This window comes from Pan troglodytes, chromosome 10 (genome assembly GCF_028858775.2).
Source record: "Pan troglodytes isolate AG18354 chromosome 10, NHGRI_mPanTro3-v2.0_pri, whole genome shotgun sequence".
NCBI lineage: Eukaryota > Metazoa > Chordata > Mammalia > Primates > Hominidae > Pan > Pan troglodytes.
Genome location: NC_072408.2, coordinates 44,995,329 through 45,010,627, shown reverse-complemented (window position 1 = coordinate 45,010,627; position 15,299 = coordinate 44,995,329). Strand labels below are relative to the sequence as shown.

Below are 15,299 nucleotides of genomic sequence, written 5' to 3'. Positions count from 1 at the left end.
ACTGGGAAGTGAGGAGCTCCTCTGCCCGGCCACCACCCCATCTGGGAGGTGTACTCAACAGCTCATTGAGAACGGGCCATGAAGACAATGGCGGTTTTGTGGAATAGAAAGGGGGGAAAGGTGGGGAAAAGATTGAGAAATCGGAAGGTTGCTGTGTCTGTGTAGAAAGAGGTAGACATGGGAGACTTTTCATTTTGTTCTGTACTAAGAAAAATTCTTCTGCCTTGGGATCCTGTTGATCTGTGACCTTACCCCCAACCCTGTGCTCTCTGAAACATGTGCTGTATCCACTCAGGGTTGAATGGATTAAGGGCGGTGCAAGATGTGCTTTGTTAAACAGATGCTTGAAGGCAGCATGTTCGTTAAGAGTCATCACCACTCCTTAATCTCAAGTACCCAGGGACACAAACACTGCGGAAGGCCGCAGGGTCCTCTGCCTAGGAAAACCAGAGAACTTTGTTCACTTGTTTATCTGCTGACCTTCCCTCCACTATTGTCCTGTGACCCTGCCAAATCCCCCTCTGCGAGAAACACCCAAGAATGATCAATAAAAAAGAAAAAAAAAAAAAAAAGAAATCAAGAAATTCTTTGAAACTAACAAAAACAAGGATACAACATACCAGAATCTCTGGCAAACAGCTAAAGCAATGTTCAGAGGAAAGTTTATGGTGTTAAATGCCCACACCAAAATTAGAAAGATCTCAAACTAACAACCTAACATCATACCTAGAGGAATGAGAAAAATGAACAAACCAACCCCAAAGCTAGCAGAAGAAAAGAATTAACCAAAATCACAGCTGAATTGAATGAAATTGTGACACAAAAAAACATACAAAAGATCAATGAAACCGAAAGTTTTTTGAAAGAATAAATAAGATTGATAGACCACTAGCTAGACTAACAAAAAAAAAAAAGGAGAGAGAAGATCCAAATAAACAAAATCAGAAATGACAAAGGGGACAGTACCACCAACCCCACAGAAATATAAAATACCTTCAGAGACTATTACGAACATCTGAATGTACACAAACTAGAAAACCTAGTGGATAAATTCCTGGAACATACAACCTCAAAAAATAGAACCAGGAAGAAATTGAAACCCTGAACAGACCAATAACAAGTTCCAACACTAAATCAGTAATAAAAAAACCTACCAACCGGAAAAAGTCCTGGACCAGAAGGATTCACAGTCAAATTCTACCAGGTGTATAAAAGAGGTGGTACCAGTCCTACTAAAACTATTCCAAAAAATTGGAATTAGGGACTCCTCCCTAATTCATTCTACAAAGCCATCATCATTTTGATAACTGAAACCTGCCAGAGACACAATCTAAAGGAAAACTTCAGGCCAATATTCCTCATAAACACAGATGCAGAAATACTCAACTTCAAACTGTACTGGAAGGCTACAGTAACTAAAACAGCAAAGTACTGGTACAAAAACAGACACATAGACCAATGGAACAGGTTAGAGAACCCAGAAACAAAGCTGCTGGAAAGGACATCATGACAAAGACTCCAAAAGCAATTGCAACAAAAACAAAAATTGACAAGTGGGACCTAATAAAACTAAAGAGCTTCTGCACAGTAAAAGAAACTATCAACAGAGTAAACAGATAACCTACAGAATATTTATAAACTATGCATTCAATAAAGGTCTAATATCTAGGATCTATAAGGAACTTAAATTAGCAAGCAAAAACCAGACAACCTCATTTTAAAATGAGCGAAGGACATGAACAGACACTTCTCAAAAGACATACATATGGCCAAGAAACATATGAAAAAATGCTCAACATCACTAATCATCAGAGAAATGCAAATCAAAACCACAATGAGATACTATCCCACACCAGTCAGAATGGCTATTCTTAAAAAGTAAAAAAATAACAGATGCTAGCAAGGCTATGGAGAAAGCAAATGCTTATACACTGCTGTTGGGAATGGAAATTAGTTCAGTCCCCATGGAAACCAGTACGGAGATTTCTCAGATAACTTAAAACAGAGCTATTGTTTGACCCAGCAATCCCATTACTGGATATACACCTAAAGAAATATGAATAATTCTACCATAAAGACACATGCATGCATATGTTTATTGCAGCACTATTCACAATAGCAAAGACATGGAATCAACCTAGATGCTCATCAATGATGGACTGGATAAAGAAAATGTGGTACATATACACCATGGAATGCTATGCAGTCATGAAAAAGAATGAAATCATCTCGTTTGTAGCAACTTGGCTGGAGCTAGAGGCCATTACCCTAAGTAAATTAATACAGGAACAGAAAACCGAATATTACATGTTGTTATCTCTCGTAAGTGGGAGCCCAACATTGAGTACACATGGACATGAAGAAGGGAATAACAGACACTGGGGCCTACTTGAGGGTGGAGAAGTGGATTGAAAAACTACCTATTGGGTACTATGCTCATTACATGGGTGGTGAAATAATCTGTACACCAAAACCCTGCCACACACAGTTTACCCATGTAACAAACCAGCACGTGTACCCCCGAACCTAAAATAAAAGTTAGGGAAAAGATATAAATAAAAGTGTTTGGCACCTCCCCACTTGCTATCTTGCTCCTTCTCATCATGCGATGTTCCTGTTCCCCTTTCCCCTTACCTCATGATTGTAAGTTCCCTGAAGCCCTCACCACAAGCAATGCCAGCACCATGGTTCCTGTGCAGCCTGCAGAACTGTGAGCCAATTAAATCTCTTTTCTTTATAAATTACCCAGCCTCAAGTATTTCTTTATAACAAAGCAAGAATGGCCAAATACATATGAATGTACCACTGTTTGTTAATCCATCTACTACTTGAAGGATATTTGTTTCCAATTTGGTCAATTATGAGTAAAACCACTATAAACATTTGTGTGAATCTGGGTTTTCATTTCACTTCTGTAAATACCCAAGAGTGAGACTACCTTGTCAAATGATAAGTGTATCTGCTGTTTTATATTAAAAAAAAATAAGTAGAACATTTTTGTGTTTTTTGTTGTTGTTGTTGTTGTTACTTGTTTGTTTTTGAGACAGGGTCTCACTCTGTTGCTCAGGCTTGAGTGCAGTGGCATAGTCATGGCTCACTGCAGCCTTAACCTCCTGGGCTCAAGCAATCCTCCCACCTTAGCCTCTCAAGTAGGTGGGACTACAGGCACGTGCCACGACATCCGGCTAATTTTTGTATTTTTTTTTACAGAGACAGGGTTTCGCCATGTTGCTCAGGGTGGGCTCAAACTCCTGGGCTCAAGCAATCTGCCTGTCTCGGCCTCCCAAAGTGTTGAGATTACAGGCATGAGCCACCATGCCCGGCCTAGAACATATTTAATGTAAGAAAATGAGAAAACAGAAATGAGAAAAAATAAGAATCATTTATTACACTTCCTAGAAATAATAGCTGTTAATTTTTTTACATAGTCTTCTAGATTTTTCTAGCCATATATGCAAATTATTTTATATAACAGGCTTATATAGCTAAACTGTGAAATAGCCTTTTACATTAAATTATATAACATAAGCATTTTTCCTTGTCAACATATGTATTTTGTTCCTGTATTCCACTTTGTAGATATGCCAAAATTTCTGCGGTAAATATTTTTATAGCTAAATTTTTGTGTTCATCTTTTATTTCCTTGGGATAAATTCTAGGAAGCAGAATTGCAGAGTCAAATGCAAATGCAGCTCTTTTAGGCTATTGATACATGTTGCCAAATTGCCCATCTATTTACACTTTCTGCCATGAATAAGAGTACCCTTGTTCCTCTAACTCTTGTCTGCACTGTGTTATCATCGAACACACACACACATATGCGTGCACTCACATAAACATTGCCAATTTGAAGGATGAAAAGTTATCTGTAAGCAACAGTGTATAAAGTGAAAGTTCCTCCTTCCTAATTTGATTCCAGAAGTTAACTACTGTTAACCTCTCGTGGTTTTAATTGTTGATTGTTGCAATTGTTTTGGTTTTAGTTTTTTGCTTGCTTGCTTGCTTTTTTAAGATGGCCAAGATCGATTAGTTGCTTCTTGTTTTTACCTTTGGTGTCATGCTTTATCAAATCCTTTCTTGTGTCAATGTTATATATTCATCTAGATTTTTTTCTGGTTTAGTTTTGTTGTTGTTGTTGTTGTTGTTTTGTTTTGTTTTTGAGACAGAGTCTCGCTCTGTCGCCCAGGCTGGAGTGCAGTGGCACGATCTCGGCTCACTGCAAGCTCTGCGTCCCGGGTTCATGCCATTCTCCTGCCTCAGCCTCCCGAGTAGCTGGAACTACAGGCGTCCGCCATCACGCCCGGCTAATTTTTTTGTTGTTGTTTTTTGTATTTTTAGTAGAGACAGGGTTTCACCATGTTAGCCAGGATGGTCTCGATCTCCTGACCTCGTGATCTGCCTGCCTTGGCCTCCCAAAGTGCTGGGATTACAGGCGTGAGCCACCGCACCCGGCCCTGGTTTAGTTTTTTAATTCACATGCTAAGTTAATATCCAAATGTTTCATTCCAGTAAGTTTCAAAAAAATTATAAAAGTAGAGGGAATATTTTATCGATCTCCCATGTACCCATCACCTAGCTTCCCGTTATCAACTGATACCTGACCTTGTTTCACCTATACCCTCACCATTCTCCCTCCAATTATTTTGAAGCAAAACTCAGACATATCTCTTTGGGTATCTCTAAAAGATGGGAACTCTTTACTAAATAGATTTGTACATTTAAATATTTAATCCATTTGGAGTTTATTTTGGTGTTTAGTGTTATTTCAGGGATCTAGTTTTATTTCTCTTTTCAAACAGCTAGTTGCCCCAATACCACATATTGAATAATTCATTCTTTTGTCCACTGGTACAAAATGCTGCCTTAATAACATATTAAATTCTCATGTACTTGAATCAGTTTCTGGATTTTCTGTCCCATTGGTCTTTTTCTCCTTCCCTAGATCATGATATTTGTGTTATTTGATATTTTATGTCACATGAAACTGGAATTAAAGTTTTTTATTAATCTAACATGAGAAGAAAACTAGTGGGAGATTAAGAATATGTACTTAGTTAAATAAAGATATTTATAATAAGAATGTTTACTTTCTTTCAGCGATCCTTTAATGTGGACAGCTGTGATTGGAACTAATAATATACATGGACACTATCCTCATACCAAGAAGATAAAAATTAAAGCAATCATTATTCATCCAAACTTCATTTTGGAATCTTATGTAAATGATATTGCACTTTTTCACTTAAAAAAAGCAGTGAGGTATAATGACTATATTCAGCCTATTTGCCTACCTTTTGATGTTTTCCAAATCCTGGACGGAAACACAAAGTGTTTTATAAGTGGCTGGGGAAGAACAAAAGAAGAAGGTAATTATGGTCTGAATTTTACTGATACACATTTTCCTGATTATGGGCAGAGGAAGGTCAAACCTTTTATATACATTCATGTGCCACATAATGACATTTAGGTTAATGACAGACCACACACACGATGGTGGTCTATAAGATTATTTTTCCGTATTTTTACTGTACCTTTTTTTTTTTTTCCAGACAGAGTCTTGCTCTGTTGCCCAGGATGGAGTGCAGTGGCACGATCTCAGCTCACTGCAGCCTCCACCTCCCAAGTTCAAGTGATTCTCCTGCCTCAGCCTCCCAAGTAGCTGGGATTACAGACATGCGCCACCATGCCCTGCTAATTTTTGTATTTTTAGTAGAGATGGGGTTTCTCCATGTTGGTCAGGCTGGTCTTGAACTCCCAACCTCAGGTGATCCGCCCACGTCGGCCTCCCAAAGTGCTGGGATTACAGGCATGAGCCACCGCACCTGGCATTCAGCTAATTTTTGTATTTGTAGTAAAGACAGGGTTTCACCATGTTGGCCAGGCTGGTCTCGAACTCCTGGCCTCCTGTGATCCACCCGCCTCAGCCTCCCAAAGTGTTGAGATTACAGGCGTGAGCCACTAAGCCTGGCCTACTGTACCTTTTCTGTGTTTAGATATACAAATGCTTTCTACTGTATCACAGCTGTCTACAATACTTAGTACAGTGGAACAGGTGTGTAGCCTAGAAGTAACAGGCTATACCATCTACCCTAGGTGTGCAGCAGACTATACCATCTAGGTTTATGTAAGTGCACTCTATCATGGTTGCACAACAAAATTGCCTAACGATGTATTTCTCAGAATGTTCTCCATCATTAAGTGATGCCTGTGTTTCACTCTGTGTATTTTTATCACTTTATGCCATGAGATTGAAAAGTATTATAGGTTCCTATAAAACACTGAAAACAACTTTTTGAGGGGTCTGTATTTCCTTGTGGGATAGGAGAAAAAATTCTTTTCCAAAGCAGAAATAGAGACTTTCTCTGATTGTACATGCTAAGATACTTGAACATTAAGATAGAATGATAGTTCCAAGTGTTTCTGTAGTTTGAACTCACAGATGATGAAGCCAGCTCTGCAGCAGAATTCTCTATTTTAAGTAATAAGCTTCTGGCTATGAAGAATCATATTTAGTTTCCTTTTAATTTAATGCCTTGTTTAGTATCAGGCAAGATGATTGTGATATATTTTTTTAGTGTACATAGGGGCACTAAATGTTAACTGACCCAACTAACGGGAGGAATGAAAACATAGACGACACGGTCTCTTTGGTAATAAGAGCTACCACCATTTAGGAGCATTTACCATGTTTCAGGCCCTGTTTTTGTTCTTGTTGTTATTTAAAACACTTTTTTTTTAGAGATGGGGGTCTCACTCTGTCTCTCAGGCTGGAGTGCAGTGGTGTAATTATAGCTCACTGCAGCCTCAAACTCCTGGGCTCAAGCAATTCTCCTGCTTCAGCCTCTCCAATAGCTGGGACTACAGGCATGTGCCACCACGCCCAGCTTTTTAAAACGTATTATGTATGTATAGATGTATGTTTTGTTTTGTTTTTTAAGAGACGTGGTCTCGCTGTGTCACTCAAGCTGGAGTGCAGTGACACGATCATGGCTCACTGTAACCTTTACCTCCTGGTCTCAAGTAATCCTCCTGCCTCAGCCTCCCAAGTAGCTAGGACTACAGGCATGTGCCACCATGCCCAGCTAATTTTTTCATTTTTTTGTAGAGACAGGGTCTTGCCATGTTTCCTAGACTGGTCTTGAACTCCTAGTCTTAAGAAATCCTCCTGCTTCAGCCTCCCAAAGTGCTGAGATTACAGGTATGAGCCATTGTGCCCAGCTTTTGTTTGTTTGTTTTTAAGAGACGGTCTTGCTGTGTTGCTCAGGCTGGTCTCAAACTCCTGGCCTCAAGCAATCTAGCCGCTTCAGTCTCCTGAGTAGCTGGGTTTATAGGCATGAGCACCATGCCTGTCCTGGGTCCTGTTTTAAATATACTACTTTATCTTATGCCCCCAATATTCCTAAAAGGGAGTTAATGGTATTTTTACCCCATTTAACAGAACAGTAATTGAGAATCTTAGAGGTTAAGAAGTTGGAACTCAAATCCAAGTCCCAAGTCTTTTATTCTAAAGCCTGAATATTTAATAACTATATTAAACTGCTCTTGAGGGAATCATTGTCCTGTTAGGAATATATGAGGTTAAGTACTAAGACTTCTTTTTTCTTCCTATTCCCCACAGGCCCTAGCCATTTAAATATTTGTGGATTATTTAGCTAGGATGTAGATAAATGTACGAAAGACCTGTGAATTATTGTTTTTCTTTTTTTTTCCATCTGTGAATACTTTTTAAAGAAGATAAGGAAAGCAACATGGTGTAGGGAAAGGAACATGGGCTTTAGATTCAGACTTAATTCGCCTGCCGCTCTGTGCTAGCTGAATGACCATGGGCATGTTATTGACTCTTTAATAATTAGAACAATAATAGAAGCAACTACCGTTTGTTTAGGGCCCGGTACTTAATAAAATGCTAAGCATTGCAATGCATTATCTCATTTAATACCCCCAGCAACACTACAGAAAATACTATAAAATGAATGAGTAAAATAAAGCCTAAAGAGGTTAAATAAGTTGCTTAAACTAATAAAATAACTAAATGATAAAGTCAGGATTCAAGCCCAGTTCTGCCTGTTGCAAATCTCATGTATTTCCACTGTATTATTAATATATCTTTTTTTTTTTTTTTGAGAGGGAGTCTTGCTCTGTCTCCAGGCTGGAGTGCAGTGGCGCAATCTCGGCTCACTGCAACCTTTGCCTCTTGGGTTCAAGTGATTCCACTGCCTCAGCCTCCCCAGTAGCTGGGACTACAGGCACGTGCCACCACACTCGGCTAATTTTTTGTATTTTAGTAGAGACGGGGTTTCACCATGTTGGCCAGGATGGTCTCGATCTCCTGACCTTGTGATCCACCTGCCTCGGCCTCCCAAAGTGCTGGGATTACAGGCGTGAGCCAGGTGCACCCGGCCTAATATATCATCTTTCACAATGTCATACAGTTTCATGATCTTTAAAGTGAGAGCAATGATACCCATCAGAGAGTTGTTTTGAGAATTAAATTAGTTCTCCAGCAACATGGTAGTTTACATGTACATACCAAGCTCCCCACTGAAAACTATTAAAGAGGGAGAATACATAGGTTAAGGACTCGGTGTGACAATAGAAACTTAGAGAGGGAACTGGAACACGGAAGTTGACTTTGATCTTGAGGGTATTCGCCAAAATGTTAACTTTTAATATTGATTTCAGTGGTTTCATGGGCCTTGGAAGGAAATGGTTAAAGAATAAAACTTGTCCAAGTTGGGAAGTAGGGAAGACACTCCCATAAAGCTGGAGTCTGTCCCATGGCTATACTTTAAAAATGAGTCACACTCATGACCCAGCATATAATTTTTTTTTTTTTTTTTTTTTGAGGACAGAGTCTTGCTCTGTCACCCAGGCTGGAAGGTGGTGACGTGATCTCAGCTCACTGCATCTTCCGCCTCCTGGATTCAAACAATTCTTGTGCCTCAGCCTCTCGAGTAGCTGGGATTACAGAGGTGTACCACCACACCCAGTTAATTTTTGTATTTTTAGTAGAGATGGAATTTCGCCATGTTGGCCAGGCTGGTCTCAAAACTCCTGGCCTCAAGTCATCTGCCCACCTGGGCCTCCCAAAGTGCTAGGACTACAGGCGTGAGCCCCTGCGCCCGCCTTGTTCTTATATATATAGTATACTTCAAATGTGATCTAGGTAGGTTAAAAAAAAGAGGGAAAAATACACATGGCTACATTAATCAAAAGAAAGCTGGATTACACGTGTAATCCTAGCACTTTGAGGGGCTGAGGTGGGAGGATTGCTTGAGGCCAGGAGTTCGAGACCAGCCTGAGCAACATAGGGAGACCTTGTCGCTAAAAAAATTAGCCAGGTATGGTAGTGCACGTCTATAGTCCCAGCTATGTGGGAGGATCACTTGAGCCCAGGAGTTCGAGGTTATGGTGAGCTATGATAGCACCACTGCACTCCAGCCTGGGTAACAGAGAAAGACCCTGTATCCAGACAAAAAAAGGAAGCTGGAATGGAAAAAAGAGAAAGTAGGAATGTATATAAATATCAGATAAAGTAGACTTACAGCAGAGAAGATTACAAGGATGGTGAGAGACGTTACATAGTAATAAAAGGGTCAGTCCACCAAGAAGACATAGCAATGCTAAACGTGTGTATACCAAAAAACAGACATACGGTTTCTTAAAAACATACATGTGAACATACACTTACCATATGACCCAGCAATTGTACCCCTAGATATTTATCCCAGAGAAATACAAATGTCCACGCAAAAAAAACTATTTACAGATGTTCATGAAAGCTTTATTTTAAAAGCCAAAAACTAAAAACAACCAAAATGTCCTTCAATAGGAGAATGCTTAAATAAACTAGTATAGCCTTACCATAGAATAGAACTAAGCAGTCAAAAGGTATGAACGACTGATAGATGCAACAAGTTAGATGGACAAGGGCATTATGTTGAGTGAAAAGAAGCCAATTTTAAAATGTCATATATGATTCCAAGTATATAACAATGAAATGACAAAATTATGCAGACAGAGAATAGATTAGTAGTTGCTAGGGTTAAGAAGGTTAGGTAGCATGAAGGAGATTTTTGTCCTGATGGAATAACTCTATATCCTGTTTTTTTGTGGTGGTTTCATGGATCTACACACACATTGTATTAATGTCAGTCTCCAGATTTTGATATTGTATTTCAGTGACAGAGATGTAACCATTGTAGGAAACTGCATAAAAAGTACACTTGACTTCTTAGTGCTATCTTTGCAACTTCCAATAACTCCATAATTATTTTAAAATAAAAAGCTTTTTAAATGAACCACATATAACCAACAAATCCTCACCTCCTATCGCCATTCCCATGTTTACTGGGAAAACTGACTAATGGAAGGGGGAAAAGCTAGAAATTCCCTCTCCCCAAAATATGTAACTATAAATACCACTCACACGGATTTGCTATCTAAAGTAACACTGAGTAGACTACAAAGCTTCAAGCTGAGAATGTAGTTTAAAACAGGTTCTAGCTTAGTAACATCCCAAGATTTGATCCTGACAACATCAAATGCAAATTATTTATATAGAAACCCAACTTCATCTAAGGCCTCAAAGAATATAACCAGATAAAGTTTCAGTGAAATTGAATGGATTACAATAAAAAGATCACAAATAATTAATATAACATACATATCTAATATAATTAAATATAATAACTGAAATTAATTCAATGGGCTAAAGTTTAGAAACACTTAAGATCCCACAGATTAAAATCAACCAAATATCAGTTCAAAGATCACCAAACACATAAGGAAACAAACCATTAATAGTGAAAGCCAACAGAAACAACAAACATATTAAGCCTCCCAAGGACTTCAGATATCAATATTTTTAGGTATAGAATAAAAAAATATGTAAATTGTTTAAAGAACTAAAAGGTAGAATTAAAAATGAGCAATAGACTATTGTTTTGTTTTGTTTTGTTTTTTTGAGACGGAGTCTTGCTCTGTCGCCCAGCTGGAGTGCAGTGGCGAGATCTTGGCTCACTGCAAGCTCCACCTCCAGGGTTCACGCCATTCTCCTGCCTCAGCCTCCTGAGTAGCTGGGACTATGGGTGCCCACCACTGCGCCCAGCTAATTTTTGTGTGTTTTTAGTAGAGACGGGGTTTCACCGTGTTAGCCAGGATGGTCTCGATCTCCTGACCTCGTGATCCACCCACCTTGGCCTCCCAAAGTGCTGGGATTACAAGTATGAGCCACAAGGCCCAGCCAAAAATGAGCAATAGACTATTTAGAAGGACTAGGCACTAGAATCTTTAAAAATGAAAAACATAATTGCTAGTATTTAAAACTCATTGGATAGGCTGGGTGCAGTGGCCCATGCCTGTAATCCTAGCACTTTGGAAAGCCAAGGCAGGTGGATCACCTGAGACCAGGAGTTTGAGACCAGCCTAGCCAACATGGTGAAACCCCAAATCCACTAAAAATATAAAAAATTAGCCAGGCATGGTGGTGGGTGCCTGTAATCCCAGCTACTTGGGAGGCTGAGGCAGGAGAATCACTTGAACCCAGGAGGCAGAGGTTGCAGTGAGCCAAGATCATATCTTTGCACTCCAGCCTGGGCAACAAGAGCAAGACTCTGTCTCAAAAACAAAAAACAAAAACAAAACTCATTGGATAAATAGATATCATATTAGACACAGCTAAAGAGAGGATTTGTGAACCAGAAGATATATCTGAAGGAACTTCCTAGACTGTAGCACAGAAGGGAAAAAAGAGAAAACATGAAGTAAGGTATAAGAAGGATAGAATGAGAAAATCTAATATATATCTAATGTGAGTGCCAGAGAGGAAGGAATAAAGAGGATATAGGAGAGGCAATATTCAATGGATTTGGGTTGAAATTTCTTAAAAACTGATGAAAGACATGAATCCAGATAAAATATTAATAAGCACAATATTAGCCAAAACAAAACGTAATCCCCTTTCATACATTATACTGAAGTTGAACAACAAAGAAAAAAAAAACAGATCTGAAATGTAGCCAGAGATAAAAGAAAAATCTTTATAATAGAATTACAGATTAGTTTTCAGACTTCTCAATAGCAATAATGAAAGCCAAAAGACACCCTCTCCTGTTGCCGTGTGAAGATGTGCTTGCCTCCCCTTTGCCTTCTGCCATGATTGTAGGTTTCTTGAGGCCTACCCTCAAGAAATATAGCTTGAGTACAGACTGCAGAACTGATTATTCAGATTATCATGGCAGATGGGAGGCAGAACTAGATTGCAGCTCCAACGTGGAGCTTCTGTACAGACTGCAGAGCTGATTATTCAGATTATCATGGAAGATGGGAGGCAGAACTAGATTGCAGCTCTAACTTGGATGGACAGAGCAGCGTGTGGAGGCTGGCATCATGAATTTTAGCTCCAGAATGACTGCAGAAATAAATCGAGAATCCCAAGACAACCCACAGACCCTCTGAAGGAAGCAGACTGCTCCTGCAGGACTTGGGAGACACCCCAAATACTCTGGGAGGTGGGTAGCCTGGGGCAAGTTCTCAGTCCTGCTTGCCCATTGTCTGGAAACAGACTTGGTGCTGTTGAGGGGCATGGTGAGAGTGAGACTGGCCCTTTGGATTGTGTGGGAGCTGGATGAGGCCTGTGATTGCCAGCTTTTCCCCACTTCCCTGACAACCTGCATGACTCAGCAGAGGCAGCCATAATCACTTGGTATACAACTCCATTGACCTGGGCACCTCGCCCCCATCCCTCACAGCAGCCTCAGCAAGACCCACCCAAGGAGAGTCTGAGCTCAGACATGCCTAGCCCCACCCCCACCTGATGGTCCTTCCCTACCCACCCTGGTTGCTGAAGACAAAGGGCATATACTCTTGAGAGTTCTAGGGCCCTGCCCACCACTGGTTCCTCTCCGTAATACCACAGCTGATGCTCTCCGGAAAGCACCACCTCCCAGCAGGAGGCCAAACAGCACAAAAATAGGACATTAAACCACCAAAGCTAAGAACCTTCACAGAGTCCATTTCAACCCCCTGCCATCTCCACTGGAACAGGTGTTGGTATTCACGGCCGAGAGACCCATAGATAGTTCACATCACGGGACTCTGTGCAGACAGCCCCCAGTACCAGCCCAGAGCCTGGTAGACTTACTGGGTGGCTAGACCCAGAAGAAAGATAACAATCGCTGCAGCTCAGTTCTCAGGAAGCCACATCCATAGGAAAGGTGGGGAGAGTACTACATCAAAGGGATAAAAGAATGTAAACAACAGCCTTCAGCCCTAGACTTTCCTTCTGACAGAGCCTACCCAAATGAGATGGAACCAGGAAACCAACTCTGGTAATACAACAAAACAAGGCTCTTTAATACTCCCCAAAAAATCACACTAGCTCACCAGCATTGGGGCCAAACCAAGAAGAAATCCCTGATTTACCTGAAAAAGAATTCAGGAGGTTAGTTATTAAGCTAATCACGGAGGCACCAGAGAAAGGTGAAGCCCAATGCAAGGAAATCCAAAAACTGGTACAAGAAGTGAAGGGAGAAATATTCAAGGAAATAGATAGCATTAAGAAAAAACAAAACTTCAGGAAACATTGGACACACTTACAGAAATGCAAAATGCTCTGGAAAGTCTCTGCAATAGAATTGAGCAAATAGAAGAAAGAAATTCAGAGCTCAAAGTCTTTGAATTAACCCAATCCAACAAAGACAAAGAAAAAAGAATAAGAAAATATGAACAAAGCCTCCAAGAAGTCTGGGATTATGTTAAACAACCAAACCTAAGAATAATTGGTGTTCCTGAGGAAAAAGAGAAACCTAGAGTTTGGAAAACATATTTGGGGGAATAATCGAGGAAAACTTCCCCAGCCTTGCTAGAGGCCTAGACATCCAAATACAAGAAGCACAAAGAACACTTGAGAAATTCTTTGCAGAAAGATCATCATCTAGGCACAGTGTCATCAGGTTATCTAAAGTTAAGGTGAAGGAAAGAATCTTAAGAGCTGTGAGACAAAAGCACTAGGTAACCTATAAAGGAAAACCTATCAGATTAACAGCAAATTTCTCAGCAGGAACCCTACAAGCTAGAGGGGATTGAGGCCCTATCTTCAGCCTCCTCAAACAAAACAATTATCAGCCAATAATTTTGTATCCCATGAAACTAACCATCACGTGTAAAGGAGAGACAGAGTCTTTTTCAGACAAACAAATGCTAAGACAATTTGCCACTACCAAGTCACCACTACAAGAACTGCTAGAAGGAGCTCTAAATCTTGAAACAAATCCTGGAAACACATCAAGACAGAACCTCTTTAAAGCATAAATCTCACAGGACCTATAAAACAAAAATACAGTTTAAAAAGCATAAACAAAAAATCGAAAACCAAGGTACAAGGCAACAAATAGCACGATGAATGCAATGGTACCTCACATCTCAATACTAACATTGAATATAAATGACCTAAATGTTCCACTTAAAAGATACAGAACTGCAGACTGGATGAGAACTCACCAACCAACTATCTGCTGCCTTCAAGAGACTCACCTAACACATAAGGACTTACATAAACTTAAAGTAAAGGAGTGGAAAAAGGCATTTCATGCAAATGGACACCAAAAGAGAGCAGGGATAGCTATTTTCATGTCAGACAAAACAAACTTTAATGCAATAGCAGTTAAAAAAGACAAAGAGGGAAATTATATAATGGTAAAAGGCCTTGTCCAACAGGAAAATATCACAATCCTAAACATATATGCACCTAACACTGGAGTTCCCACATTTATAAAACAATTACTAGACCTAAGGAATGAGATAAACAGCAACACAATAATAGTGGTGGACCTCAATACTCCACTGACAGCACTAGATAGGTCATCAAGACAGAAAGTCAACAAAGAAACAATGGATTTAAACTATACCTTGGAACAAATAGACTTAACAGATATATACAGAACATTGCATCTAACAACTGCAGAATACACTTTCTATTCAACACTGCATGGAACTTTCTCCAAGATAGACCACCTGATAGGCCACATAATGACCTCAATAAATTTAAGAAAATTGAAATTATATCAAGAACTCTCTTGGACCACAGTGGAATAAAATTGGAAATCAACTCCAAAAGGAACTTTCAAAACCATGCAAATATATGGAAATTAAATAACTTGCTCCTGAATAATCATTGGGTCAAAAACAAAATCAAGATGGAAATTAAAAAATTCTTCAAACTGAATGACAATAACGATGCAACCTATCAAAACCTCTGAAATACAGCAAAGGTGGTGCTAAGAGGAAAGTTCATAACC

General features: G+C 39.6%; 1 protein-coding gene across 1 annotated transcript in view; it reads left to right on the top strand.

The window, feature by feature from the left end:
• The window catches only part of TMPRSS12 (transmembrane serine protease 12), a 45,580-nt gene that overhangs the window by 12,533 nt on the left and 17,748 nt on the right, over positions 1-15,299 (top strand). The window contains exon 3 of the mRNA XM_522598.7: positions 5,098-5,366. Coding sequence (XP_522598.3) covers positions 5,098-5,366 — 269 coding nt within the window. The remainder of the gene's footprint in view (positions 1-5,097; positions 5,367-15,299) is intronic.